The following is a 19133-nucleotide window of genomic DNA, read 5'->3' on the forward strand; positions in this document are numbered from 1 at the left end:
CGGCGGCGGGAGCGGGCCGGGACCCGGGACGCGCTGCCCGCCGGGGCCGGGGGTGCACGGGGCGGCTTCCTCCCGGAAGCGGCCTCCCGCGCGAGCTCCCGCGCCTCGCGCTGCTGCCGTAGTGCGCAGCTGGGCTCGTTTGCGTGAGTTAAAATAACCGAGAATGCAGAACCTCGGGACTTCCCGCCGTTTGCAAGCCGTGGCGCCGCGTTGTGACTTCAAGCGTTTGGTTGCAGGAGGAAGACTCGGAGCGGCTGAGCGCCGCGTTTGCCGCGGCGGCGGCGTTCCTGAGCGAGGCGGCGAGGCAGTGCGAGGTGAGGGCTTGGAGCCGGCCGCGGGCCGAGGGGGGCCCGTTTGCGCAGGTGCGCAGCGCCGTGCCGGAGCCCGCCCTGCCGCGGGGCACCGCCGGGGCTCCCGCGCCTCCGCTCCGCCGGCGGAGGGTTAAGGGAAGCGTGAACCCCAGCAAAGTAAAAATAATTCTGCTTGCTTTTTGTCATTCATGTCCTCTCCGGATTTAAGGTTAACCTCCCCCTTTTACATCTGCCATGGCTCAGTCTCACATTTATCACTTTAAGCAATTCTTTTTTTTTTTTTTTTTTGATTTCGGATGTTTCTCCTGGATAAAGAGGATGGGCAATAGTACGTCTTTGTTTGTGATAAGCAGAAATTGAGAGGTGAGACGCACAGAACCACAGCTCCACTCTTTCCACGCTGGAACCCACTCTCTGTGAAAGTGGAGTTTTGCAGCCACACGTGAGCTCTGGCCATGGATAGCAGTAGCCTTCTGGGGACACTGGAACGGGGAACTGGTCTCTGGCAGCTCCTCCCTCAGAGCAAAACCCTGCAACGGGASGCTTGGATTAAAATCTCTAAAAACTCTGTAACAATTTACACCACCTATGCCCTTGGGGTCTGCTGTCATTATGCAGCAGGAAGCGTGTTATCTGCAGAGTTAATAACGGAGGCTAAGTCTTCAGTTAAATTAGAGAAAACAGTAGCTCTACGTGTACTGGATGATTAACTCTTAAATAACACCTTGATTATTCCAAGGTGCTACCTAAACAGTAACTAGTTAATCCTAAAACAATTTCAGTAGAACAGTTTTACACAAGATTAAATGTCCTCTTATGTCCTTATGTCCTCTGYGACATAAGAGGAGTCTCTAAACATTGTTGTATTCCTGTTGAGAGTCCATGATAGAGGTGCACGACTTCCACGTTTTTGCCTCAGCCTAGACAGTACTGCTTCCAGCATCATCTTTACAGAAGAAGAGTTATAAAGGGATGGGGGGAATCCTTTGACTCATAAGTGCTTAGATAGTTTACAAAGGTAAATAGAAATCTACAGCAGAGCATAATCCTTCAGGCGCTCGATTGCCACTGAAGGCAACTGGTTGATCATTAAAGTTACGTGGTTTAGGCTGAGTTCTTTAGGATCACTAAGGATCCTTATCCGCGTTTCTTACAAAAAGGTGCTTTAGATATTGATGCAGTAATCTGACATTTGATTATTTCTGTGCTGTGTGACACGATGTGAAGAACCCAGCTCCTCCCATGTGACCCGCTGACGCTCTCTGAGGTGTTTCCCAGTAGCTCATAGCACCTGAGGTGTTTCGGGGCGTGAGGACACGGCGAGCCACAGTACACACGGCCAAGTTGGTTGACACACGCATAACCTCAAGGACTAAAGTGGAGCAATAGATTTGGAAGTGAGAATTGCTGCCAGCGTTCTTGACAATCAGACAGAAGGAAAATACACCCGAAGTGGAATAGGGGTCTGGGAGCRTCCTGGTCCCTCTGGTCGGAAAGGTGACCCTGCGGAGGGTTGGGTGGCGACAGCCGAGGGCAGCAGAGCGGGGCTCCAGCGTTTCGTTTGCCGTGGGCAGGAGAGAAGGGAGCCCAGAAAGGACTTCGTGCAGTGCGGTGCAGTCCTCAATGGCACTGTGCTACTGCTGCCAGCCTTGGAGGCGCTTTAGCTTCCCCGCAGCTGGTTTTTCAGCATTGACACGCTCTCTGCTTGTGGAGTGCTGCTTTTGCCCGTGAAGAACCCMTCTTCACTGGCCAAGCTGCAAAGCGCTTCGCTTGCCGCCGAGGGCCTAGCTCRCCTGTGCGTCCTGTGGGGGCCCCCAGGCTGTGCCTTCCCCCACCTGCGTTGCCTGAAGGGCCTGAGCAGGCAGACGTGTCCGCAGCGGTCCTTTYGGTTTCGCTCCAGACAAAACAGCAGTCGCTCTCTGATGTTTCCGTGAACTAAATTCTGACATGTCGGAGGCCCCGTGTGTTGTGCAGGCGGACAGGCATCTAAAACYAGGGCTGACGGCAAGGTGTCCTGTGGACATCAGGGCATATTTTTATTCCASTGTCCCCAGAAGGCTACTGATATCCATGAGCCAGGAGACTGATGCAAAAGGTCAGTAGCTGCACAGTTCCCCCTTTAGCTGTGGATCTGGAGTTGTCATGAGGATGGTTGGGATGTTTCTSTACCTAATATTCTCCTTTCCATTTGCTGTCCAGAAGTACTATAGCTTGGTGCCAGCCTGTAGATGCAAAGAGCATGAAATCAAACATATCTGCAGATACCACAGCAGGCAAGGAGATGAAAAGGTGTTGGAGGCTGCACAAGAAGAGGTAAGTGCTGTCTCCCCTGCCCCCAGTGATTATTCTTTCCTTTTCCGTGGGGCAGTTTAGTCCATCTAAAGTCTGTGATACTTGCTTACACAAATTTACCTTTGACAGAAGGAGTCTGACATCAGATACACAAAAGTCTGGAGTGACTGGAGTGACGTGAGCCTTCCAGTCAGTGGAGGGGGCAAAGTAAACTCCTAGTGGCACCAGTGTCCTTTCAGCCCTCCTGCAGAGGGGAAGAGTTTCACAGGCTTAAAGCAGCCCTWCTTTCAAGGGCTGATTATACCGTTTGTGTGGTGTGGTCAGAAAACAGTATCTTTCTCTTTCCAGAAAAATGCAGCCTCTGTAGTGTCCAGTCAACCTAAAACTCGTCAACAACGTGTAAGTTTATAATTTGATTTTAAATTTTAAATTGAGGCATTTTCTTATCATTTTGTATCAAACTGTAGTTGAAAACTTATGATCAAGCATGGAGATTTTGTGATGGCACRGAAGATATAACAGAGATGTAATTGATACAGTCACAATCTTAGGGTATAGATGAGCAGTAGGATTTGCATATAGAGACTTAGACAGTTATAAACCAGATCATAACAGTCTGGCACATAATTAACTAAATCTACTTTATATTTTGGATCGGTACAGAATATCAAGCAGAGGAAATGATCTTTAGGCTCCCTTTGATTTGCATCGACAGCAATAATCCTGTTGTCCTCCTGCCTTGCCTCATCTGTGTTCCTGGCAGATCTCCTATGCTAAAGAAAGGCATGCCACAAGGGCGTGTGGCGGTTAGCTAGCCGGTTGTGCTTGGCCCTGATACAGTCTCTTTGAAGACTCCTTTCCTCAAAGGAGAGGAAAATCTTTCTATTTTTCATAGGCTAACAACTCCGTGCATCAATTTTAGGAGCATCTAAGCCACAAAAGATGAGAAACACGGAATCTGTACCACCATACAAATTAATATGAGTACCTTGTTGCATGGATGCTTTCCAGGATTGTATTCAAAAGTGTTTATTTTGACAASTTTCAGTTTTGTGAGTCAGGTTACAGCATGCTGGTTATCACCATTGATAAAAATATTAGATGCAAGACTGCATATGGTACTTGCTATTTTTCTATGGGATAGGAACATTTTTACAATTACCGCCATGCTGCCTGAATATTTTGAAAAATCTTAATAGGTTCGTACAGCAGTTGAAATGTAATTTTTCTAACAAAATTCAAAATGTCTATTTTGGGGGGAAATTTAAGATCACTAATCAGTAATGAAACTCTTACTTTTTCCTTAAAGACCAGGAAGGCTTCCAAAGACATCTACATTGAAGTTTCTCCTGGCACCTATTCTGTCACAGCAACCTCAGAGGACATGGTGAAACAAACCCACGTGGTCAATGTCAGTGCAGGACAAAGTGTTGATTTAACTTTTGTTCTATGATGTTTGTTGTTTCTTAGCAATCACTGGAATAAAATACTAGGCTTTTAATGCATATGATGAACTATGCATATCTTCTCCTCTTTTAGCACTTTAACAGTATTCTCTACTTTGGATCTGCATTTTTATGGCTTGTATATTTGTTTTATACTTAATGCAAACATGTATATTATATACAGCCCACTTTGTACACYGATTTTATAAATATTTTTACAATGTATGCCTTAATTCCAATTATGTGACTGTATAATTCCAATTAAAGATGCAATCAGTGGAGTAARGCACAATTTTGTCTTTGTGATGACAGCTTCTTTTGTTTTATCCTCAGAGAGGAAATCTGTGTCRTGTTCTTGAACACAGAGAGCAAAATCCCTGCAGTATGAATACAGATGTGCATGAGCTTCTGTGGATTGGCACTAATTTTAGAGCAGCTAAGAATCTGGCTCACAAAATACCACATATCTCTACTTCAGTTATTCTGATAAAGAAAGAAAATGCTAATGAACTGCACTATCTGGGACTGCGATTCAAGAAGGTGCTTAAATATTTGACAAATGTTCAGTATAGACATGTCCTACCTCTTAGGCAGGCTCTTGCCTAGACTAAATATTAGTTACCTGCCCTTTTTCTGTAGGAGGTAAGGTACCCTGAGTTGCCTTGTGTTTCCTGCAAAGGAAAGTGCTACTGAACAACTGCATGCTCCAACTTACCTGAGTTAATATGCTTTAAAAACACAAGCAGTCCCACTAATGAGACTCACTAGATACTTATATCTCCTTAAGAAATGGACTGCACAGTTAGAATAAGTCACATGATCAGTACATCTATAATCTTAGCTACTGTTACTAAGATTTYGGTTAACTTTTTGGCAGGGATATAAAATTCAGTGGCTTGCATTCTGACTCTGAGCATTTTGTTGTTTGTATCCACAGTAGCATGTCCTTTACTCTCTTGTTACTTTTYTCTTTTGTTTTTATTTAATCTTGCAAGAAATACTTTCTGCTATCAGCTTGTACTGTTGCTCTATTCCTTCTGGCTTCCTACAAAATGAAATTACTATGCTGCATTCCTCTGGCTGACTCCAGAGGACTACAAACAAATTGGAGAGTTATTAGACTCTTGCTTTGCATCTGTTTAAGCTTTCAGTACTAGTAGTTGTTTACCCAATCTTTCCAGAACTGTAAAGAGTTCAGGTCCAAATAATTAGGAATTTAACRCAACACTAGCCAACCTCTAGAGTTAATAACAAGGATGCTGAAGTCCCATGTGGATGGAAAGTTTCTCTGCTATTAAAATGGTAGTTATCCACAAAGCTATTCTAGAGAGAGAGCTGCCTACAGAGAGAGCACTTAAATCATAGACCTTTATTTGCCTGAGTAAAAGTTGCACACAGTCTGCCTAGAATTTCAACTCCTGAACCTCATCAGCTGTACAGTCATTAGATTCTTGTTGGTCATGTCTCTCTCCGCTTTGTTGCAAGTGAGCTCTTGGCAGTTTTTTTCTTTTCCTGTCTGTCCTTTCCTGACAAGGTCTGTAGCCTCACGTTTGTCCTCTCCTGTGCATTTGCCTCTGTCTTGCTCTCTCATATCTTTGTTTTCTTGATGCTGCAAAACCTTCTAGGAGGACAGCAAACAAATCTTTCAGAAGTCTAGTCTATATATATATATATATATATATATGTATATAGTCACCTGCCTTGTATGGTTGTATGGTTTTAATAATGACATAATTTCTGTACTACTACGAAATCTTCTACTGAAATACAAATACGTTACACTAAGACCATAGGGTTTTCAGAAGCTGTTAGGCTTTGACTAAACTTTGCCCCCTGTGAAAGTTAGCGGGAGTTTTCCGTTGACTGCAGTGGGAGGACATCAGCCAAGTGAAAAGCCTGTTCTCCATCCTCGCTTGTTTGTTACCAGTCTTGTGTTGCGTATTTCCAAGAGATAATCAAGTTGTCAGGGATGCTCTCTGCGTTACAAGACAGAACTCCACTTCAGCTGCCTCAAGGGCAAGCTAGGTAACTTTCAGATACTTTCACTCCTGTTAAATGGCCTTTAGTGTTTGTTAAGGTATGTCCTCTTACTGTATGGACATGTTGTGTCCGTGATTTATCCTGCAGGTCTGGGCTAGAACGAAGACACTCTGGTTTCTTTTTAGTTGTGCCGAAAGGCAAAGCATGTCACTTCTGTGCACAGATACGACACCTGTTAACATACAGGATGTCTGTCTGGAGTTTCAAACTGACATAAAAATTGCATGTTCCTAGAAAAAATGGACCAGTTACAAAAGCATATAACGTGCATATATGTTGATCATTTAAACAATACAATAGGAGACATACAATTAATAAGTTTGTAGGTCTCTGCTTAAAATTAACATGTATAATTGTGAGAGTAGAGCGTACATTCCAGTATATTCTGTGTTCATTAAGTCACGCTGTTAGCAGGTTGATCTTTTCCTGAAGAAAATCATGCAAATTTAGCAAGCTCAAAGTTTTACTCTCTAGTCAACTCACAGGAGCAAGAAAATGAAGGTACAGAGGCACTAATACATGATTTACAATGTATAGTTCGTGGTACCTATGGTGTTCTTGTGCAGAGCAGTGTTTCCCTGTTCAGTTTGCCATTGTCTTTCATGTTCCCCCTCTTCCTGCCAGCTTTTTCCTTCCTTTGTTCAGTGGATGCTTTTGCTCAGTCTTCATGTTCTAATTGATTTTTTTCCAGGTTTTTCTAAAACAGGAGGGGCCTGATGGCTGAAAGAAAGCAAGCCTTGAAATGAGGGTGTCGGTGATACGGTTTGTTCATTCTGTATCCTCTACCTTTAAAGTAACAATCCTGTGTTTGCCTACAGCTTGTCAGGGAGGAAGAGAAGATACTCGGTAAAAACTGTTCACTAAAAATAGGTATTTTTATCTTTCAGAAATAAAGGCTGTGACTATCAGCRCTTGACTAACAGAGCCCAGAACCTTTCCAGACTGCATCTAGGAGCTACTGCACATCATAAGTTATCTTCTCTTGTGTTTTATTGCTGCTGAAGGTCAGAGCTGTCCATTTTCAGGGCCACTTATATAGAAGTCCCCACTTCCCACTGGGCTTAACTGGGCTGATGTCAATGGGCATTTGGCTGGTTTCTTAAGGTACAGTTTTTGTCAAACACTCGCACAGATGGGTTTTATATGATTGTTTTTGCTCTGTGGTAGTAGTAGAGGAGTTCCCTCCCCATCACAAATTTGGAGGATGGCTTTAGCAGGCAATTGACTTGGGGCAATGTATTTTTCCAGCTACGCCCCAAACAGTTAACAAGAATATTTTTTCCATTCAGACAAATGAAACACTTAAGTAAATACAGTATTAATACAGATTACCTTACTGTCGAGGATGGCTTGAAATCCTGGTGGGTTAAGATTTCCTTCATTGCAAGTTGCCCTTGGGGAGGCTGCTTGAGGATTTCAAACATCGCACTTTGATTTGCTGGGGTAATGCAGGACCTGTCCACAGCAGCGACGGCTTTGGGTCCCGGCTCACCCTTTGCATGTGAGCTGCTGTGAGTGCTGATTCCTGGAGGGAGTGAAATTGTATACATCTAAGACTTATGAAGAATTAAACCTGAACTGCAGTTGAGAAATATTCATTTAAGGAGAGAAGAAAATGCACTTTAAGCTTGAAAGGAGGTTCCCCCCCCACCACCCCTGATTGATTTGTTCTGCATAGACTAGCTGTGAAAATTGATAAAGAAGTTAGCCTCATAAAAAGCAGGGGAAGAGGATAGAGAAGGAACTCAAGAGTGGCATATCTGTGCTCCCAGAGGTGATTCGTTGTTGTGGTAGTTTTCCATTGGAGGAGCTACCAAAAGAAGAGCTAGCATGCAGGAGAAGTGTTGGGGAGAGGAATGTATTGCATCAGGCTGATACGCAAGTTTGTAATTTCTATAGCAGTTAACTACAGGCTAAGCGACTGCTCAGCTGAAGGGGGCACCAGAGCACACTGGTTATCTCCCTCTGGTTGCTTCTTCCCTGTGAGTGAGTGAGTTTGTTCGTTCAAAGGTACCTGAATTGCTGGGATGGGACTTGTGGTGGCTCCTTTTCCAATATTTCCACTTTGGTCTCGCAGAATCCTTTAGCTTGGGCTTCTCAAGAAGACTGGAGTCCGTGTTAACAGCACTGTCCATCATAGTGCTCTTGGTGAGGAACAGCTCCAGATTACGCTCTGAGTCAGGAGAGAGGGAAGATGCAGCAGCTGCTGCTGCTGCTCCTTGTTTTGGATTTTCCAGGTCTAGAAGGTGTGAAGGGGGTTTGCTGCTGGGCTCTGCCTCTTCCTTTTCTCTCTGAAGGACCAAAGACTGGGAAGGAAGAGGCCACCAGCCATCAGTATGGGGATGGCAGCAGCAGATGCATCTTGCATGTACTGATGAGCAGCGTATACCATCGCAGTGATAGTGAAAACGTGGCCAGCAGAGTGAGCAGGGCAAGCCGTGGTTAGTGAGGCTATCTACAGTACAAAGAGGAACTGGGACTGTTACAGGACTGCAGGAAAAAATACAAGAGTTAGTGTTAGGATTTTCTCTGGGCTTTAATCTGCTGGTGAAGGGCATGTGGATCATCTCTACAGTCCTCTCCCACAGGCTAGGAGGGATCCACAGAGCCACACCTAGTGGGAGTTTCACTTTCTTGCTGTTCCAGAACTGGACCATAATTTCTTCATCTTCTGAGACTGTTGAGAGAGAAGGTAAGCAGTCTTAAGCAGCTGGTCTGCCTGTGGCGCACACACACACACACACACACACACACACACTTTTGAGTCAACTATCCCCTCTCACTCTGCAACACCTCGTCGCAATGTCATCAAAGGTGGCGTGGCAGCTAGGACACTCAGCACAACGACAGCATCTTTCCTCTCGATTTTTCATCAAATGAGCAAGTAAATGCTGACTGAGTAATTTTTGTTGTTGCTGCCAAAGTTAACAGTGCTGCTCAGAGAACATTTTAACAGTATTTTGATAAGTCAGTGGAGCCTGACTGTCAAGCATGGGAAAATGAACGAGCTGTTGAAATCGCATGCTTGGGTGATAAAATCTCCCAGGGGTGAATCATTAAGTAAAACGAGCTTTCCAGCACACGGGATGCCTCCTGAGAGCTGCTGCATTCAGATCCCTCGGGAAAAGGCAGTTGTCCTTCACACAGCAGACAGGAAATAACCATCACTGGGGACAGAAGATRACATTTCTATAGGTGCAGGCTTCCTTAGGGGTAAGCTAGCGAGGTTACATGCAGGTGTCTATTAGCAAGTCACATTAGCTCCTGGAAGCTTTAAACACCAAACTGTCAAYTGTTCACTGGTACTCCAGCACCACCACTGTTTTTATTCTGACCATTTCACTCATGTTCCTGGGCAAGGCAAGCAAGAACAGGTCAGCATCTTCCTTACCTCGTAAGGGATCCCGCATCTCAATGCCCGTGAGGACAGTTCCTGGGCCGTACCTCACCATGTCTGGTTCCCAGGGGGCCAGCACTTTATCTCCAGGGAGTATGGAGTGCTTCATACCATTCATGTATTCCAGAATATCATCCTTGCTTGTTTTTTGCACACAAACCGGACACTTTCCTTGTGCCACGAGCGGTCTGGCAAACTCTACCAGGAACATTCCTCTTTCACTCTGTTACCAGGAACAAAATAAGAGCTTCTCTGAAAAACACTTCATTAGCAAACCATTTTGTGGCTTTTTAGGCTGGGTCAGAGCACCCAGCAAGCCTAAACATTAACTAAACAGTGCGTGATATTAGTTCTGAATCAAGGCGGCTGGAGAGTGCCCTGGGATGCTCACGGGGTAGCAGATGGAGCATACTTAAAAGCAGACTTACAGATTGACTACAGCCAGGATCTGTACTTTCTTCCCCCAACGAAACGCTACCAAATGAGTACAACTGGATTTTGCAAACCCACTGTGTGCGCCACATAACAAGGGACACTGAACCTGTTCAAACCTGTTCTTTAGTCAAGCCCGAGTCCTTCCTCCTYACATGTTAACTCCCTGCTTTTCTGAGGAATTGAAATTGAGGCCTGCCAAGAGGCTTTCCGTCAACAAAGAAATGAAGCACTGCCTTGTCCTCGAGAAAGAATRGGCTTTCTTCTGTTAAGTTTGAAGTGCTAACAAACTAGTGAATTAACGTTTTCACTAACATCTCTGAAAAGACCCCGTGCCATTGGTCTGTAGCTGCCTCGAGCTGGAAGTGTATACATAACACACGTAGGCTTTTCCTGTGCTATTGATGGTAATGTGTCTATGCACAACAGAAGCTGGTACACTGCTCACAACAACATCARCACTGGCTGAATCTGGCTGAGCGCCCCGCACCAACCAAAGCAGACGGCCTCTCCTCGCGAGGCGCGCGGCAACACGGCTCTCACCAGGAACCGACGGTTTGAGGACGCTCACAGGTTATGTTCAAGAGGGGCAAAAGGCAAGCTTCCCCGAAACAAAGAACTGGGGGCAATAACCTTGGGTTTAAAAGCAAAAGATCTCCCAGCTGAGCTCAGGAGATGTGGAGGGGAGCAGCAGTGCACGCAACGCTGAAAGCCCACTTTGAGTTAGAGTAACACAGTGGACAAAGAATCCCAGCWAGGAGCACAACAGTCACGATAGCCCTGCCTGATGAAAGAGCTTTATGAAGTCTCTAAACTAGAGATAACAACATTCTTGGTGCCTCTTCAAGGAGAGAGATTTAGCAGCCCCTCTGGCACGAACAGCTGCTGCTCTTTGCACAYGGGTGGGCAGGCCCCCAGCTCCCACTCAAGCTCACGAGCCCCGGCACGAGCCCCCTAACTCGCAGAAATGCAGTCAGAAAGGAGGCTGAGCAGAGCAGGGAGCTGAACATCACCACCACAGCAGCGTGGGTGGCTGTGCTGTTCAGCTCTAACAGGCTCGCCCAGCACGCCGTTAAGCAGCAGGTGAGGACAGCTTGGAATCAGGCACATTAGGAGCCCCTTTATGGGGTTTTTAATGCACTGCATCAACATAACCATGACTAGAGGCTGCCCTTGCAATCTCTTCTCTAATTCATGCAGCAGCTGAACCCCTTGTGACATGTGAGGAGCTTCTGATAGCTCCTGTGACTGCTGGTGGACTATGTCCACCACACTCGGTCTTTTCTAGCACTCAGAGACGCAGTCAGGGGAACCACGCAGTCACAGCGAATTCCACCCAGCTCTTCTGACAGAGCTCAGCGCGTGACCCACCTCGTTCCTCCAATGAATAGATCTGCCTCCCACTACGGACACTGTATTCCAGAAACCAACATGACCACCCAGAGCAACAGTCACTCACCTCTAGCTCCTCTTTTACTGTACCATGGTAATAAAATCCGTCGTGTTCCCCTCGCACCAGAACAGGGCCATTACTAGCTAAAGCAGCTGATCTCATCGATACACTTGGCCTCTTGCACGCTACATGAGAGGAAAGGAGGCAGCAGCTAATCCATTGGCACCTTAAATAAAAGAAAATGGGTCAGCACTGAGAGAAAAGAACTTTTATAGGTTGGCTGAAGACATCTTACAATCTTTGAGAACTGGAACATTGTGCCTGATTTTGTATCATTCCCACAGGCCACAGCGAGTAGAAAGAAAGAGAAAAAATGTAATGATGCAGGGGGGAACTCCGTGATCTTGAGAAAGATCCACCCATGCCTGTTTTTGCAAACCTCTTAGGYTTGGGGTCTAGCAGACATGTACTAGGAAGATGCTGGGATCCCGGGCTAGCATAACCTACACTAGCTGCTTTGCAATTTATATGGCAAACCTTAAGAGCAGGAGAGAGAAAGGACATGTCTGCAGCACAGAGCACAGCTTAGATGCACCTGAATATTGTAGTTGATGGTTTATCACAGGGCATTTAATGCAGGGAACATCAGTAGAAAAGTGAAAAATAAAGCTGCTGATTGATGACAGGTTCAGGTTCAAAACAAAAAAAAAATCCCTGGCACAAAGCACTGGAACCATTTCACAGAAGATGACTGCTAATACAAGATGCTGTTATTTATCTAAATAGTACAGAGGCGTATTTCTTTGATAGCAGGCTTACTTCAGGCTTTGCTTTTCGTGATCTCCAAGTTAGCAAATCATTTTAGTCAATACCATCTAAATAATTGCTGAGGAGGAGGCAGGAAATAGCGGTCAGGTTTTATAAATCTGACGTTCCAGTATGTTTTATCCTATTAGATGCCATGAAAAGGAACAAATCACAGATCCAAATGAGAACTTAATTTTACCTCCAGGGGATGAGGGGCTTAGTGATCCAGGCAGGATGCACTACCAAAGAGTTCCTGCAGCAGGGGCTCGCGGCAGATATGACACCGCAGCACAAGAATTTGTCCAGAGCTGTCATCGCACTGCAGTACTTGTGATTTGTAGGCAGAAATCCTTTTGAACGAGCCATTCCTGCAAGAGCAGCTACCTGCAAAACTAAATCACGATTTGGTGGTACTTGAGAAGAGCACAGACAGTACACTGGCATTTTCCAGCACAAGCAAATGCTTTCCATTGTACCTCAGGGCTCAACAACTTTTAATTATCAGTGCKGGTGAAAAGTAAGAATGCAAAACATCCAGACTGGAATTTTTTTCAGATAAACCCATATCAACATCAGTGATCTTCAGGCTCTCAACCCCCTACATGGTGAAGTGACAAAAACACCTGAAGAAACTAGAAATGCTATGAAAATCTCCAGAAAAACAATATCCTGCCTCCAACTTCTGTTTCCTTCTGTAACATTCAGCCCTCTCTTCTTACCCCTGTGCTCTCCCTAAAAGCTTCTTTCTACACTGTCCCAGCCAAACCTTCCCTATTTTACAAGCTATTGCAAAAACTGCAGCTGGAGTTGACATAATTGAGTAAACGTGACTGTTTTTGAATGTAAAGTTAGATTAGAGTTGCCTGTTACTTGTGTTATTTAGAGTGATGTATTAAGAAGAAATATTTTAATCTTCAGGCTGTCCTGTCATGTTTTATAACAGCAAGATTATGGCTTGCCATCACAAAGAAAGAGACGCTCAGATTTGACAAGTGGTAACTATTCAGAGCCTGTCACAGTGAGGTTCATGATGTGATGTTATCTCTGGTAATTTGAAAAAATTTAGTAGACAAGGTTCCACCCTATTTTTTTTATATTGCTTAGAGATGTTTAGTATGCTTACAGTAAAATTTGAAAAGGAAACTCAATGACATATAAAACTGAAGTGCCTAATTTACTTTCAAAAAATACAGCTTAAGCTTTCATAGTAGGCAATTTTGAAAATGTTTAGCTTTGAATATTATTCTGTCTCTTAGATTACAAAGAGATACAAACTAGGAATATTTTTTATGAATTTCTACCAAAAAAAGAATCATGCACCAAACGCAACAAGAACTAAGAGTAGATTAACTGCTGTAGAATGTGTTTTTAAATGAGGATTACAATATGCTCACTTATTTCACAAGCGCACAAACTCTCATACTATTAAGCAAAGCAAGCTGGAATCAGTAATGCTTTCCAAAGACATGCAAGTGTCATTTCATTTAAGCCCATTTGCAAGCCTTTTCAGTGCTGTAACTGCTGAGAGCCAGGTCCCCTTATTTGCCTATAAAATGGCAGTAGCAAAAGTAATCTGTAACGCTTTATGAGATTTTTCTGGATAGCTCCAAGCACTTAAACACAGAGGTATTTTGAACTTACCAGCTATTGATAATGCTAAATCTGGTCACTTTGGATGTAGTCCAGATGCAGATGTCTTGCCCTTTTGCCTGTTTAATTGAAGAAACCACTTGCTGCTGCTGTTCTCTGGTTACTAAGGAGGTTGCCATAGTCCTCACTAACAGGAACTGACGTGTTGATCCTAACGGTTGACAATGAGGGAACACAACTATAGAGGTGACCATTGGTCTACCACTTATCTATACAAATTCRAGCTCCCCCCCACAATTCTATTGATCCAGCTATTCCATTAAAGTCTGCCAGGGGCAGAGAATGGATTATGAGAGGATATAGTGTCCTCTAGCATTTTTCTTTTTTCTTTTTCTTTTCTTTTTTCTTTTTTATGTATTTTTTTTATGGCCAAAATAACATTATAAGAAACTCTGTGATTAAAAAAAAAAAGAAGATGTTACAAATATATTGGTTTATAAAGTGGACAGAAGGGTTGAAGCTGAGACAAGCTGGGGTCAAATCATTTCACAAACTTCCCCTTTTCATAGTAACAGGAAAAAATCCAGAAATTCTCCCCTTTTTCTTCAAAGCGAGTGTCAAAAAATGCCAAAAGTCATAGTCATGCAGGAATTTTCCTGTTAATCTCTGCTGTGATCTGTAAGCCTCCTTTCCTCCTTAATAAATCCTAGAATTTTCTTCGTGTGTGTGTGTGTGTGTGTGTGTGTGTGTGTGTGTGTGTGTGTGTGTGTGTGTGTGAAGAGACTAATTGCATTTTGTAGGCATTTTTCAAATCACTTCTATAAAAGCAACAGAACAGAGAAGATGACTGGCTGCATTCTGCTACCCACCCATTAACCACTCTCATGCTGTCAGCTGCRTTTTTCTTATTATCAATAAAACAAAGCCCTTAAATACAGCAAATGTTTATAACACTTTGCAAGTCAGAGCTAAATTCTTAACCATTTCACTTAATTCTGCTCTAGATTACTTGGCTGAAACTGTCAGTAGGCAACAGAAAGAAACAGATTAGAGAGAAAAAAGACCACCGCAGTCCTCAACCATTATCAGTGAAAATGCTGAAGAATTTCCATTGCAGAAAATAATTTTTTAAGACCTGCTCTTGCCAACCCTCTTCATACTGTATTGTGTGAGCAGTCCTGGAACTTCTAAGGGTACTGAAGAGCTAAGGAAGAATCCAKTTTTCAACAGAAATTTAGACAAGCCAACAGATTTTAAATGAATAAAAGTATCAGTTAATAATAATAATAAAAAAAAAAAGGATAGAATTGCACTTGCAAGRCACTATGCTCTTCCTAAGCTTGTAACCATGCTTTGGAGAATTGCTCTCCTCCCCCCTCCCCAAATCGATTTATCCTTTCTGTTTGTTTCTAACAACACTCCTAAGGACTTTTTAAAAGTCCTCCTTGTTTTATAGCAAAAACACTGGCAATTAGAACAAAAATCTTCAAGAAAGTGCATGCAGGAGGTAACTGCTAACATCACTGAAAATGAAGAGCCCAGTTCCACCAGAGGAAAAATTCTATTTTATTTAAAAACATGTATGGTGTGACGGTATATAGTTACTTTCCTTTGTATGCCTTTTTGGTTTGGTAACAATTGTAGACATTTTCCAATTTACATGAATTAACTTTAGCCACTCAGATGTGATTTCCTCAGTTGCCTTTTTTATAGCTAACTGTATATGTGAAATTAAAGCTCTTTTATTCAGGATAATACTGATGTGTGATACGATCTGCTCCTAAAATGCACCAAGGACATGCATGCCATTAWTAATATAGTGGCTATTAGTTTCCTGGCCAGGATAACTTTTGCTTGGTTTGGAAGAGTTTAGATAGTCTTCAAAAACTGGTTTTGTTTGTTAGTCGCTTTGGGTGCTTGGCTTGGTTCCGTGATCCTCTTTTCCGGCACCGCAGATTCACTGTACAGAACAGACTGCAGGTGGCTAATGTATTTTATCGCAGCACGGAGCGTCTCTACTTTACTGAGCCGTTTCTCTAAGTATTCCTCAGGTAGGTGATGCCTCAGTTTGGCATATCCTTCATTAACACATTTAACTCTCTGTCTTTCCCTTTCATTCCTCTTCCTGATGAAAGCTGGCCCGCAGGAGTACTCGCTTCTGGTGTAATTGGAGCGGGGCAGTTGATAGGGAAAGGTGCAGGACTCACTGTAGAAGCTTTCCGTGATGAGATGCTCTGACATGAAAGGAAGGAATGACAGATCTTCAGAGCAAGTGACCTGGTTTGCTGCTTCTGGGTACACATGAAATGTAACCACAGGGTCTGCACAGAAAGACCTCGTCAGCTGTATGTGCTGAGTGTCACTACAGATGGACAACTTGTCCATGAAGTTACAGTAGCTTTTGCCATCCATCAGGTTCTGCATTTAATCTGGAGATGTGTAATTGCGTAAGTTTAACAACTGATATTGAACAGTAAACAAAACAAAACAACCCCCCCGCTCAGCTGGGCTTAGCAACACTTAGCATTATTGGCATCTTCCAGGACAGACTTCTAATGCATTTGCAACATTTTGGAATGATGTTGCAAGATCATTACATAGAGCAGACCATGTTCCATTTGAACACACAGGAGGGTGCAAACCAGTAACACATAAAAATTCACTACAGATTTTAAGAAAATAAAGCCATCAAAGCCTCCCTTGACACAGCAAAGTCTCTCTTGACCTCAGATTTAGAAAGGGGAACTTCCTTTATACTTCCCACACAGATCTTGCTTGCTCAGATTCCACCAAAACTTGTACCTCAGAAAAAAAGAGATGCTCTAACATCTGAGATGTTCTCTCTACCTTCTCCTGCCTCCAAAAAATTAAACCAAAAAATCCAGTAAGAGACTTCCTACTCTTACCAAAAGCCTTCCACAGCACAGCACACTACTTTTTTTTCTCTATTCATTTGACGTCTCGCTCATTGTCTATAGTAGATGGAAAGCTTTTGCAGGGAAGGATCTCAACCTGAATTTTATGCCTGTCAAGTACTATGCCCAGGCTAAAGCATGAACTCTTGCTAAACCTTTTATTTCCCTGGGTCCCCACRTTCCTGCACTTACCTGTATATTAAACACATGTATAGAATACTAAATATGACACTATTGATGTGATTACAAGAAGATCCATTTATTAGCTGATATTAAAAGCAAAAGAAACCCCACTACATCCTGCTCACATTCATCCAGTTATAAATTATTTTACTAAGGAGAAGGGATTCTACACAGTGCTTAGAGCATTGCTAAAAACCTGTAAATCAGTGGCCCACTAAAAACACATACCATCTCTTCAGAGCAACATAGCAGGCGTAACTACTTAAATCACACATATTTACTACAAAGATAACTTATCAGCATCTCATAGGAAGCTATATTACAGGCCTTCCCAACAGCATTATGTAACAGCTAAATCTCAGCATTCTGTAATGATGTTTTTGTTACCTAACAGCTACTTAAAAATACATGTAGAATAGCTAATGTTAACTTAAAGAAAAAAAAAATATATATATATAGTGTGATTCATCCTCCCTGATGGGGAGCAATACATGCCTACACAAAATCCAGCCAGACATGCTCTTGCATACCATTCACTTTCTCATCTACACATTACTCTGTAAAAACACCTACATTTTATTACACCCTCTGTAATGGAAAAGCCACCTGAACATTAAGTAACTAAAAAGACAGCTTCCTCTACTTAAAAGAACATGAACAAAGCTTCGAATGTTCAGACCAGAGCTCCACAACACAAATGGGATTCCCTTAATCCTYCATAATGACGTGGAGAGATTTTAACCATATCTCTCACTTTTAATAGGGAAAGAACTGTCATTCTGTGTGGGCCTATCCTCATACCATATTCCTTCAAAATATGTCCGTACCCAGTGTCATCCATTTTTCTAATGCAATGGATCTCAATACAGAAATCCTGCGAGTTTTCATTTATAGCATGCTGTTATACAAGAGTAACATACATCTTAAAAACTGACACTTCTTTCCCTTTACTAGTATCATGTTGGGGTTCTCTTTTTATTTTCTACTGTAACTTGATGTAAAGACATCATCACAGAATGAAGTCTGCTATATAGCAAAAACATCTTTAAAACAAAAGTATTTTTAATACAACAAAAAACCAACACCCCCCCCCAAAAGGGATACTTGCAGCATTGGTTGCTTAGCTCCGAGACTTCCGTGGGACAACAGCATTCCACAAAAATCTGCCACCTTACTGTCTGCACAGAGTGCTAGAAATCAAGTGCTAGAATTGTCTTCCTATTAGACTGCAGACTCACCAATCTTCAGATGAAAGTAAAATCTAAGGAAACAAGATGTGCCATTTTAAGATTGATGAATAATATCTGAATAGTGTTAAGGAAAGAAGAGAAGTTAATATTTTCCATTTTTCATACATCATATTTAATCAAATAATAGGTCATACTAAACATAAGTCATTAAAAAGCTATGGAAGCACTTGTATTGAATAGCTGATAAAAGTGATTTACAGAAACAATATTCAGTGAAGACCTATTGCTAGATGCAGCAATATGCAAGCCTCTTACCTGAATTATGTAGCTTGTTCCGCTGAGTCAATGATTACTGTAATTTATAGTCAATTGACAACATGCAAAGTAGCTTACAGTTAGATCTGCTCATTTCTGGTTTGGCTTTTCCACCCACATCATACCTATAATGGCAACAAATCCTGGCAGGGAGGACTAGAAATTCTTAAACTCTATTGAGCACAACTGGATTACCTCAGAAAGTAATCAGGAATGCATTTTGTGCACTTCCTGTTTGCATCCTCTTGCAGTTTGCTGAAGCAGTACTTCCATTTATTGGAATTCTGTACTTCAATGTCTAAATATATCAATCAGAATTTGGTTAAGGATTTACCRTTACAGTGAACACACAAATCAACATTTGAATGAGAGTATGGATTAAAMTGATACTAGATTTTATGACAGTGTCATAAGATCTACTTGAACTACTTTGAAGTTCTGCGTTCATATTCCAAACCTTAGTATTGTGCCAAAGTCTTATCCCTTACTCCTTCTTTTTCACATCATTGGGGAGAAGAAACTACTACTACATTTAGCTTATTTTCCATGTCCATGCAGTCTCCCAGACTGCTGATTAAGAAAGCCAAAACTGCACTTGGCATTCCCAAATCAAGAGCACTGTTCTATATACCACTTCCCTTGACACTGGAATTTAAAACTGTTCTAAGACCGTTAGTCACAACTACAYATGCACAGCTAAATTTAAATCAGGGATTACAAGCTGCTTTTTTCAACCAGCCATTTGGTGATCCACTCTTTCCCTTACTCAAGCACTGAACAACACTGCATATTTCTACTCTGAAGCATTTTCAGAGAAATGCTT

At 42.7% G+C, this 19133-nt stretch overlaps 3 protein-coding genes across 3 annotated transcripts in view; 1 reads left to right on the top strand and 2 right to left on the bottom strand.

The window, feature by feature from the left end:
• Nucleotides 1-4340, top strand: part of AKIP1 (A-kinase interacting protein 1) — an 18161-nt gene extending 13821 nt beyond the window's left edge. The window contains exons 2-5 of the mRNA XM_085317086.1: nt 170-314; nt 2511-2624; nt 2952-3002; nt 3913-4340. Of these exons, the coding sequence (XP_085173212.1) occupies nt 170-314; nt 2511-2624; nt 2952-3002; nt 3913-4056 (454 nt within the window). The 3' untranslated portion in view covers nt 4057-4340. The remainder of the gene's footprint in view (nt 1-169; nt 315-2510; nt 2625-2951; nt 3003-3912) is intronic.
• A 1986-nt stretch (nt 4341-6326) lies between these two features.
• On the bottom strand, nt 6327-12710 carry CUNH11orf16 (chromosome unknown C11orf16 homolog). The gene is given in 7 exon segments (XM_085317189.1): nt 6327-6808; nt 7426-7613; nt 8103-8153; nt 8155-8765; nt 9480-9708; nt 11377-11536; nt 12317-12710. Coding segments are annotated over 6 exon segments (1470 nt in total). The 5' UTR covers nt 12589-12710; the 3' UTR covers nt 6327-6808; nt 7426-7466.
• A 2540-nt stretch (nt 12711-15250) lies between these two features.
• ASCL3 (achaete-scute family bHLH transcription factor 3) lies at nt 15251-19119 on the bottom strand. Its single transcript, XM_085317191.1, has one exon. The coding sequence runs from the start codon at nt 16129-16131 to the stop codon at nt 15577-15579; it is 555 nt and encodes a 184-aa protein (XP_085173317.1). The 5' UTR covers nt 16132-19119; the 3' UTR covers nt 15251-15576.
• Between the last annotated feature and the right edge of the window lie 14 nt (nt 19120-19133).

The sequence above is a fragment of the Rhea americana genome, unplaced genomic scaffold, assembly GCF_003343005.1.
Source record: "Rhea americana isolate MKP2758 unplaced genomic scaffold, rheAme1 scaffold_49, whole genome shotgun sequence".
In the NCBI taxonomy this organism is placed as follows: Eukaryota; Metazoa; Chordata; class Aves; order Rheiformes; family Rheidae; genus Rhea; species Rhea americana.

Excerpts from the sequence above, each read along its gene's own strand:
- ASCL3 (XM_085317191.1), bottom strand. The coding sequence starts at position 16,131 with ATGCAGAACCTGATGGATGGCAAAAGCTACTGTAACTTCATGGACAAG.